We start from the raw sequence: 11,082 nt of genomic DNA on the forward strand, positions 1-11,082 counted from the left end.
TTTAGAGCATAGTTGGTCAAATTTTGCATTTTCAAATTCCCCCCCATGGTCGCTTCTAATCCTAATGATTTTTGATCCCTTTTCATTTTCAACACGTTTGCAAAATTCAATGAAGTTGCTAATTGCTTCATCCTTGTGTTGTAGGAACAAAACTCAAGTAAAGCGACTATAGTCATCTACAATTACATATGCATATTTCTTCTTTGCTAAACTTGGTACACTTATTGGTCCAAATAAGTCCATATGTAATAATTGCAAAGGTTGATCGGTTGAAACCATATCCTTGGATTTAAAACTACTTTTGGTTTGTTTACCTTGAACACATGCCTCACATAATCCGTCAAGTTCTAGTTTATGTGTTGGTAAACCACGCACAAGATCTAATTTCACTAATTTCCTAATTGTATCAATTGAAACATGACCTAACCTACGATGCCATAACCATGATCCATTAGATATGGCACTTAGGCATGTTTCACCGGAATCAAAGTGAGTAAAATACAAGTAATAAACATTTTTCTTTCGTTTACCCGAATAAATTAGAGCATCATCCGAAGACCTAACTATATGACAAGCATTAGTATCAAATTTGGTATAATATCCCGAATCACATAGCTTACTCACACTAAGTAAGTTATAATCTAATCCATCAACAAGATATACATTAGATATGGTCAAGTGCTGGTTACCAATTGAGCCTATACCAATAATAGAGCTCTTTCTTTGATTATTTCCAAAGGTAACCGTACCTCCATCATATGGTTCTAAGAATTTAAAATTAGATTTGTCACCGGTCATATGGTGTGAGCATCCACTATCAATGATCCAAGCACTTTCCTTTTGAGATGAAATCAAACACACCTACAAAGTATATATTAGTTATTATTGAGTTAGTAACTAACATATACCTTGTCTTTAATCTCCCCCTTTATGTTTGGCAATTATAATACTTTTAGGGGAGATTAAGTGTGAACCTAAGCTAGTATAGCTTTAGGAACCCAAACAACATTATATTTGTTGTTTACATTCCTAAATCTACATTCTAAGGAAGTGTGGCCAAATTTACAACAATAGTTGCACATTGTAGTTGATTGCTTTTGAGTAGTAGAACCTTGTTTGAGAATGGATTGGTACTTCACTTCATGCATGTTACTCTTGTGACTACCATGTAACCTATTTGCAACTTTAGATGCAATGTTCTTGGTTTTGTTAGAATCAAATCTATTATGATGTTAGGGAACATCTATAGCTAAACCATTTCTTTGAGTTTGGTTTTGTAAAGCAATTTTATTTTTGAATTCATAAAACCATCCATCGGGTCCTTTAAAATAGGTCTTGTTTGACTCTTTTGGATTAAAAGTGTTCCTATCACTATTGTTAAAAACATTTTTGTTCTTAGAATTTCTTTTATTGTACTTGTACCTAAATGCATAATTTGGAGACTTTCGATCTTGTTTAGCATTTAAGGCATGAGAAGACTTCAATTTTGATGACTCTTTGTTCAAAGGAGTTAAACCCTTTTTAGTAAAAAATTGATAAGTTGAATATTGTTCACAATTAAACTTTAGTTTGGCATTAGGAATACTTGAGGTTTGAGAATGTTCCCATTTTTCTTTAGGGCCTTGCATGTGATTAGATTTAAGTGAGGATTTACCCTTCTCAAATCCAAGACCAACTCTATCATTTTTATAATAGGATTGATTATGTATCAACTTGCTCACATAATAGGGATCTAGACTAGTGACTTTTGATAATTCACTAGGAGATCTCAATGCCCGAATTTCGGTTTCTAAGGTTTGAACTTTCACTTTTAAAATGCCTATTTCACCTAAGTGTGATGCTTTTAACTTTATATTTTCAAGTTCTAACATGTCATTTTTAGCAATTAATTTTTGAATAATACCTTCCTTCTCAACCAAGGTTTTATTGGACTCATCAAGGAGTGATTTCAACCTAGATTCATTATCATTGTGCATTAGAATTTCATCTTTGAAAGTGCTTGCATCATTGGTGTCTAACCTATTGGTACACAAGTCATTGTTGGTCTCATTTGTGATTATGCAATTTTCAATATCAATTTCACCGCTATATTCTTCACCACCTTCATTTATATATTCAAGTTCGGTCTCATAACCATCAAGACTAAGTGTTGAATGTACCTCACTAGCGATGTTTGTTGAGGTGTTGACACCATCATCTCTCTCCTTGGCATTCCTTGATTTAACAAGCTCCATAAGAAAGTTGATGGTTGTTTCATCGGTGATGTTCTTGCTAGCTATAATTGAGTCTATGTCAATTTTCGAGGTATCTTCATCTACACTTGCCATCAATGCAAGGTTGATCTCCTCTTCATTCTCCGATTCCGTATCGGATTGTTCGGCCTCACTATCCGAGAACAAGGCTTGCATGGCCTTGGCTTTCTTCTTTTTGTACCCATCGTACTTTTGTCTTGGTTTTCGATCTTGTTGTGCTTCGCCATCCGTGTTCTTCAATTGTGGAAATAGCTTGAAGCATGTTTGAATGGAATGCCCCTCTCTATGGCAAGCGAAACACATTAACCTTTTGTTCTTCTCTTCTCGTTCCTTGTTGTATTTCCTTTCAAAGTCAAGCATTCCTTGAAACATCTTGGATAAGAGAAGAGCATCCTTGGATGTTTCATGATCAATTTTGTTGATAAATTGATCATTTGAGAGACGGGTGTTTGAGGAGCTTGAAAAGTTTCGGTTTTGTGCCGGAAAAGCTACGGTTTTGGATTTTGAGCTTTGCTTCAACTCACCGGATTGTCGAAGTTTTTCTTCAAAACTCCTAAAATGTGCATAGAGGTCATCCGGTGTGAATGTGTCGTGCGTGCCTTGAATTGCTTCTAGGGCACTCACCAATCCGGACCATCTATCTCTCATGAGCATTACCCTCAATAGCTTTCCTACAATTTTATTGTTAGAAAGTGGTTCTCCTAATTCGGTAAACTCATTTTGGATATGCATAAGTCTATTATACATATCCTCAATGCTTTCACCATCTTCAACCTTAAAGGTTTCAAATTTTGCTTCTAAACCGGTTATTTTGGTTTGTTTGATTTGGGTATTACCTTCATACCGGTTTACAAGAGCATCCCACATTTCTTTCGCACTTGATGCACTACCAAAGAGTGAGGCTACCGATTCACTAACCAAATTGAATATGACATTGGTTGCTAGGTCATTGTCTTTCTTGGCTTGTTTGGAATCAACGGTCTCAGTTTTGGCATCGGTTGAACCCTCGGTAGCTACACTTGTGTATATTGGTGTATACCCTTTTTCAACAACATACCACACCTCAAGGATATTCAAGTAATTAATCATGGTTTTCTTCCAATGCATGAAATTTTTGGTGGTGGTACCAAAAATTAGGGGTTCTTTCACGGATCTATAGGGTGCCATTTGTCAAGTTGATCTAATCTCCAATTAAGTGTGTCTTAATTCGAGTAACTTGCTCTGATACCACTTTGTTGCACTTAGGGGCACCTCTAATTGCTCAAAAACTGAAATTAAATTGCAATTGAAAGTAAAGAGATGAGTTTAGAGAAATTTGACACGCGGGGTGATAACGGAGTTCGGCAAAACAAAGGCCTACGTCTCCGGGGCTTCGCAACCTTGTGAGGTGCGCCTTCCTATTACCCAATACGAAAGGATTACAACTTGTGAACCGTTGAGCCCTTACACACCAAGCGGGAGGTCAAACGGCCAACTCAAAGAGATGAGAACAAGGTCTCGATTGTCTAGGAACACAAGAGAAACACTCAATAGATCACTCTAACCTAATCTATAACAAGATTAGTGAAGTAGGTTTGAGGTTGCTTGAGGGATTTTGAAGTTTTAAGCTCTCACAACAATGGAGTAGGCTAAGCTCTCAGAAAATCACTTTTGAATTAATTAGGGTCGGCTGAGGTGTTTTTAAAAGTGATCACTTCAGTCTATTTATAGTGGCAGCTCAAAAATGAGCTGTTTGATATAAAACGTTACCAACGTTTTATTAAACGTTACGTTTTATTCAAATGTGATTTAGGGTTTTAATTCTCTGACAGCTTAGTAAAACGTTACATAACGTTTTATAACCGTTACAACGTTTCAAAAACGTTATAACGATTTATAAACGTTACAACGTTTATAGTTTGTACTGAACAGCAATTCTTCAGTTGTTCTGTATCTGTTAAACGTTACAACGTTTGTAAACCGTTATAACGTTTGTAAAACGTTACAACGGTTGTATAACGTTATAACGTTATAACTTGATTCTTTTGGAGCTTCTGATCATTATAAAACGTTACCAACGTTTTGAAAACGTCCATAACGTTTTATCTCAATTTAATCAACCTCATACATACTTTACCAAGCTTTTGATTTTACAATTTGTATTCTTGATAAAAGTCTTCGTGATTTCTTCAGTCCAAGCTTATTATATCGCAGTTCTTACTCTTCTTGGACCTATATGTTCTCAAAATAGAAGAAATCGTAAAATTCAATAATTGTATGTTTTTGCAAATTAGTCAAATAGACGTAAAAGATTATTGTACGAACAACAAGTTTTTTATTCAGTTTTTCAACTGACGACTTTTCATACGTAGATAATTATCTTTATCACTAGATTAAAAGATGATTCTCAAGATAAATATTTGTAAATTAGATCTCAAATCTTTTAAAATGTACATCAACAGAGACATTACAACAATATAGACCTCGTCAATTTTGATTTCGTTTGTGTCAAAATTCATGTTCTTAGAAAATGCCAATAAATTAAACACTTTTAATTGATTCCAAAGTACTATTTTTAGATAAAATAAGTTAAGCTATCTTTTATATATATATAGAGAGAGAGAGAGATGGGCTATGGTGCATTGCAATGCATGGAGAGGTTTGTGCATTGGACCATAAATTTAAAATTCAAAATCCAAATGACCAATCCAAACCGTTCATCTTGTTCTCCATATTAATATGTGCTTGGAGACCAAATTTTATATTTTTCTGATTTTTTTTACTATTTATTAAGTATTTTATAAAATTGTTGATCCAACGGTGGCTGCTGATTTTACTGTTTTGTTAAGCCACCGTTGGATCAACAATTTTGTAAAATACTTAATAAATAGTAAAAAAATTTAGAAAAATGTAAAATTTGGTCTCCAAGCACATATTAATATGGAGAACAAGATGAACGGTTTGGATTGGTCATTTGAATTTTGAATTTTAGATTTATGATCCAATGCACAAATCCCTCCATCTATTGCAATACATCATAACCCATCTATATAGAGTATGGCTAACGCACTTCCTCTAGCATATGGACCGAAATGCTTCCGGTGGAAATTTGAAATTTTAAAATCCAAAAAGTCGATCTGAACCGTTCATCTTCTTCTCCATATTAATATCTGCTTGGAGACCAAATTTTACATTTTTCTGAAATTTTTTACTATTTATTAAGCCACTTTGAAAATTGCTGATCCAACGGTGGCTTACCAAACAGTAAAAATCAGAAGCTACCGTTGGATCAGCGATTTTCAAAATGGCTTAATAAATAGTAAAAAATTTCAGAAAAATGTAAAATTTGGTCTCCAAGCAGATATTAATATGGAGAAGAAGATGAACGGTTCAGATCGACTTTTTGGATTTTGAAATTTCAAATTTCCACCGGAAGCATTTCAAATTTTAGCCCATATGCTAGAGGAAGCGCGTTAACCGTACTCCATATATATATATATATATAGAAATTGACTAGCATGCAACACATAGCTAACTCATTTTTTTGCTACGGTATTTCCTACCACATGATTGCTTTAAATTTCGTGCAAAGAGATGGAGGCGGTAGAGCAGATAATTTAACGGAGAAAAAATAAACTGAGTTGAAAGCCCCCTCCGTTAATCTAATTTCACATCCGTCCCACCCCGTGCACCCCGTGCACCCCCAATTCCCTCTTCAGCGCTAGGGTGTAGCCATGCTCGCCTTTTCGCTTCTCTCCCTGCTCACCCTTCCCCAACCCCTGCCCCTCTTCCCAGCGAGGATATCCCGCTTAGTCGTGCGCACTCTTTCATTGTTCTCGCGATTCAAGCTCCCGTAAACCCTGTCGCGCGATTCAAGCTCCCGTAAACCCTGTCGCGCGATTCAAGCTTCTAGCAGTTTCGTGACTGGATTAATGGTGAAAGGCGGTGGTATTGGTACAGATCTCGATCATTTTGTATTTGTTAGAATATTCTATATTGGTTGTTAGTAGCTGCTGCTGAGATTGTTCTCTACATGTAGCTTTGATGAAATTCAGTAGACTTTGTAAACATCGTACCAGTTTGGTACCATCATACCAGAGCAGCAAAATTTTGATTTCAATAGAAATTGGTGGGTACTACCCGGGGTACTGGTAATGCAAAGCTCATACCAATACTGGTATACACTTGGCGTTGCTCGATCTTTGCTATGAATTAGATTTTATCACTATTGCAATGCCTTTTTTTTTAATTTTATTTATAAAGATGAATAACATGTTTTGATGGTTATGCAGAGACATTGTTGCATGAGTGATGATTGTTCAAGTAGTTCATAACTTAGTTTATACAAAGTTTTTGTTGTATATGTAAATTAACCGATTTGAACCTTTTTTGTTTATTTACAAAGCTCATTCCCTTTTTTGTTTATTTACTAACCGATTTGAACATCTGTACTATAAGTTTCTTTTTAGTTATAACTGATTTGAACCTTTGTAGTTATAATCACTGATAAGTGCGAATATATCCCTCAGTGCTGTAAGTTTATTTTTGTAGTTAAATATTAAACAATTTCTTCTTTTTATTTGTATGAAGAGATATGGAATCTTCAGAATTCAGATCTTACGATTGTTATCAGGCTTTGTTCATATCTTGCAAATTTACGAATCTTGAAAATTACACACAAATCTTTAATGCCTGGTCCCTTATTATACTGGTTTGATCTTTATAGGTGATTCACCAATTAAAGAGATCAAGAAGACCATTGAAATGATAGAAACTTTTGATTCTGACCCTAGTTCCAGTAAATTTTTTTTGTAGTTAAATATTAACAAAAAAAATTTTGTTCTTATTCTCTCTACATGTCTATATATAAGGTTGTATTGAGATAAAATACTGGATTTCAACGCTTGAGAAAAGAATAAACGATAGGATTATGTCATGGCTCAGATTTTGGCAAGAAAAATCAGCCCTAGGGTTTTCAACATTTATCGCTTGAAAGAAAAGCATGTAGCAGTTTTGTATTTTTGCTGGCTGAGATTCAATAATTATTTAAAAATCATTAATAATTTCAATAAATTAGAAATTTTGGTCAGTGATGCTTGGCACATTGTATTCTATTGGTGGGTGCATTTTTGGGACAATTTAAGACTTGTAGCAAGGTTTTCAAATTTAAGCACATTTGACTGTTTTTTGGAGCTGGTACTGTACCAGTATGTACATGGATTCCATACTTTTATCTTCTTCTTTTTTGCATCTTTATTATACTTTTATAAAAAAAGAGAGGCACATATGAAGATATTCATATTTCTTGTAGAAGGTTATAGAATGCTGGTTTGTCCTTGAACTCAATAGTTCAGTCATGTTAAAAACATGCTTGGCATCCTCTCTTTTCATATTTTTATATAATAGTCCGTATTGTTTTGTTATTTAAAATCTGTCATAAAATTCATCTTGTTATATATTAATACATCCATCACCATATACCAAAAGAAAGCATGAACAATCTAAGTAGTATAACAAAAGAAGAGAGCTCTATCAAAATACAAAAGTAATTTTTATCTATCAAAATGCACAAGTATCATCATCTCGTTTTCTTTTTTTTTTTCTCTATCAAAATGCACATGTATCATCATCTTCATCTCGTTTTCTCTTTCCATTAGCCACATCTTGCTTGCGCTATAAACACAAAAATTACATTCATGTATTCATATAATAAAAGTTTAAAAGTCGAAAAATTACATCCATGTATTCAAAACAAAAATTCACCTGGTATCATTTATAACCATAACTGCTTTCGGAGTAGAAACACCAGCAGATTGCAAACACCTGGCCTCGATCCATCCCCATATAGTACTCTAAATCCTGATTTTCTTGCTTCCTCATTAAGAAAAATTCTCATTAAATGATATACATTTGCAAATATAAAATGTAAGTTTAGTTAAATTGGGAAGTATTTGTGCATATAGAACTAACCTTAACAACACTAGGGTTCAGATCAAAAGCAACATAAGGCCATCCAACGTTGCTCTCTTCCAGCCCAGAAGATAATGGAGTTGAGAGAAAATTTGCAAGAACCTGAAGTTTTTTAATTTAAAACATCTGAGAAATGGAAATATGAGACAGAATCTAATACCAAATAAACAATGGATTTTGTTATTTTGTCTGTTAATTAATTTTCAACTTTCAAGAGCTAATTGGTTCAAAGGTCTGTTAATTAATTTTCAACTTTTCAAGAGCTAATTGGTTCCAGCATTAAACATTAGTTGGCACAAAATTGTACAAAATTACACAACTTCTAGAACAAAGGCACCAATTTCACATAATTTCGAACATGATAGAGAAACAGTAAAGAAAATAGTGACAGAGAGAAGATGCATCTTTACTCGACAAAGAAGATGCAAGAGGGAGATCGTGTCACAGGGTTTACATAGTGATACGGTAGCGAGAGAAGCGAGAAGGAGATTTTCCCTGAGAAGAGATGCGGGGTCGGGGAAGAGAAGCGAGAGTAGCGAGAGAAGCGATAACGCATGACAGAGAGGAGATCCGCCCTGGGAAGAGGTGTGGGGTCGGGGAAAGTTGAGCGGGGAGAGAGAGGACCGGGCTAAACCTAGCGGGGAAATGGGATAATCGAGAGAGAAGGGTTTGGGACTTTGGGCACACGATTTCAAAATGTTTCCGTCTCCGTTAATTCAATTCAGCGCCTCATCTCTCTGCACGAAATTTAAAGCAATCATGCGGTAGGAAATACCGTAGCAAAATACTGAGTTAGCTATGGGTTGCATGCTAGTCAATTCCTATATATATATATATATATATATAAAAGAAATTTATCACTCGAGTTTCGAGTCTACGACCCCTTGTACAGGGAATATGGTCTTAACTAACTAGTTAAATCAAAGACAGATTTTTGACTTTTGAGTCAAAATTGTTATTTTTCATTGGGCCCTGATTATATTTGATCAATTCTGTCAATTTCTCTATTAAATTGTTGAACAATATCAGGCGACAGAATTATTTGTTCATAACCATTCTATTCCAGATGTCATAAGATTTATCATTAAAATAGAATAGATGCTATTTTACAAAATTAGAAATATTCGTTCTACAACTCACTTTGTTTGACTATGACAATTCTAACATCTCTTCTTTAAAATTTATGATTTATGAAAATATTCTAACTACTAGGAGAAATGGTCAATTTAATTTTGACCATGGCAAAAATTAAGATTTTGCCAATTTTGAAAATTAATATTTTGCCAATTTTGAAAATTAATATTTGATCTAGTGACAAAGACAGTGTATTTTTATGTAAAAAGTTACATGCTCAAAATTTGAATTGAAATCTCTTGTAAAGTTTGTTGGCTTGATTTCCATTATTATCTCAATTTTTTTTTTTTTTTGGCCAAATTTAACACAGGAAATTTTTAATATTATTGACTATGAAACGAGAGACATACAGTCTGATTGGAAGATATAAGTTTCCTAATCACAGCGGCAGTATATATATGCTCATTGAAAACCTGAAAATCTCTCTTATTTTTTGTTTAATAACAGAATAGTTGTTATTTGATAATTACAGAAGAAATTAATAACATTAAAAAAGTTCAAGACAATAAATAATGAAATATATCTATAGACAGAAAACTTTACAAGAAACTAACAACACTGATAATGTAATACAACAATAAGAACTCACACAACTAACTCCATGTAAGAAATCTCTATGAAATATATGAACAGTAGAAAAATCAAATATAACTACACAAAATAATCAAATATGATGATTGATAAATGAAGGTAACAATGGCAGCTCTTCTAGTCAAGCCTCAGAAGCACATGTCAACCATGCAGCAACAACACAAGGCTGCGCAGCTGTATAACATAAGAAATCACAAATTTAGGAAAATGAAAACGGAGAGAAATGGGTACATCAGAAACTTGAATGAAAAAAAAAAAAATAAAAAAAATAAAAACAAAACATACCATCCTTTCCAAAAGCCATCCCCACGGCTAGTTGTCTTAGTAGGAACTTGTTGAGCATAAACAGTATCGTTTGTTGGATAACCGGCAGGAGGTGGGGCGGCGTAGGCTGAAGTTTGCATGGCTTGGACAGGATAACTCTGCGTCAACGGAGGGTTTGTAATTTGTGATGGTGGTGCAAAAACTGTACATAAATTAAAATAGTTAGTTCAGAAAGAAAAAAAAAAATCGTGAAGATATATAGTTTCGGATATGAAATTTTTGTTGTTTTTGTGCATACATCTGAACACTCTGTTTCTCCGGATTAATTAATACTCTGGAATGGAAGTATCTACAACAAGTTATGACTAATTCACAAGATTTATTTCTTTTGTCAAGTTTCAAGGTGAGTTTGCCTTGAAGTTATTAATTGTAAAATAGTACAATTCTGAAAATTAAAGAAAATGCCAGCAAAGGATTTAACAAAGGGAAAAAAAAAAATTATGTAGACTATTCTAGTTTTCTAGTTTTCTGAAATTGGAGAAAAACAGAAAATGATTCAACAAACGAAACAAAAAAACAATTAATGTGTTTCTTGGGAACAATGCATCAATTCATTAAGAATACACCTATTCTACTTTTAACTGTGAAAACATTTATTTGGGATATCTAACAGTGGCTAATTAGTAGAGCAGAAATTATTATTAAGGCTAAATCTAGATAAACTACGCGCAGTTATGTATCGATGTCCCTAAAAAGTACCTGGAGGAGCTTGCTGCTGATTGTATTTGCTCATACTGTTGAATGTTAAAAGCGCTGTTACTTTGGATAGAGAAGAAAGAAGAAAGTGGTTAGAAATAATTGAGGCAGATGAAAGAATCCTGATTGGTTTGTC

The 11,082-nt window shown here is 33.9% G+C and overlaps 1 protein-coding gene and 2 long non-coding RNA genes across 4 annotated transcripts in view; 1 reads left to right on the forward strand and 2 right to left on the reverse strand.

Annotated features, from left to right (window-relative positions):
• Positions 1 to 10,172, forward strand: part of LOC144569407 (uncharacterized) — a 50,977-nt gene extending 40,805 nt beyond the window's left edge. Inside the window, exon 2 of the long non-coding RNA XR_013516052.1 lies at positions 9,838 to 10,172. This is a non-coding gene — a long non-coding RNA (uncharacterized LOC144569407). The remainder of the gene's footprint in view (positions 1 to 9,837) is intronic.
• Positions 7,727 to 8,869, reverse strand: LOC144569889 (uncharacterized). The gene is made up of 4 exons (XR_013516173.1): positions 8,612 to 8,869; positions 8,202 to 8,303; positions 7,995 to 8,106; positions 7,727 to 7,904 (listed from the first exon to the last, which is right to left on the reverse strand). It is a non-coding gene; the product is annotated as an uncharacterized LOC144569889 (long non-coding RNA).
• LOC144569406 (protein CYSTEINE-RICH TRANSMEMBRANE MODULE 6-like) lies at positions 9,842 to 11,082 on the reverse strand. 2 transcript variants are annotated; one of them, XM_078319751.1, is made up of 4 exons: positions 10,950 to 11,082; positions 10,348 to 10,392; positions 10,212 to 10,317; positions 9,842 to 10,100 (listed from the first exon to the last, which is right to left on the reverse strand). In XM_078319751.1, exons 1-4 carry the CDS (start codon positions 10,981 to 10,983, stop codon positions 10,055 to 10,057), a joined length of 231 nt encoding a protein of 76 aa, XP_078175877.1. In that variant the 5' UTR covers positions 10,984 to 11,082; the 3' UTR covers positions 9,842 to 10,054. The 2 variants fall into 2 exon arrangements, with proteins under 2 accessions (XP_078175877.1, XP_078175876.1); XM_078319750.1 differs by having other exon boundaries at positions 10,212 to 10,392.

Source organism: Carex rostrata, chromosome 18, assembly GCF_964058835.1.
Source record: "Carex rostrata chromosome 18, lpCarRost1.2, whole genome shotgun sequence".
NCBI classification, from domain to species: domain Eukaryota; kingdom Viridiplantae; phylum Streptophyta; class Magnoliopsida; order Poales; family Cyperaceae; genus Carex; species Carex rostrata.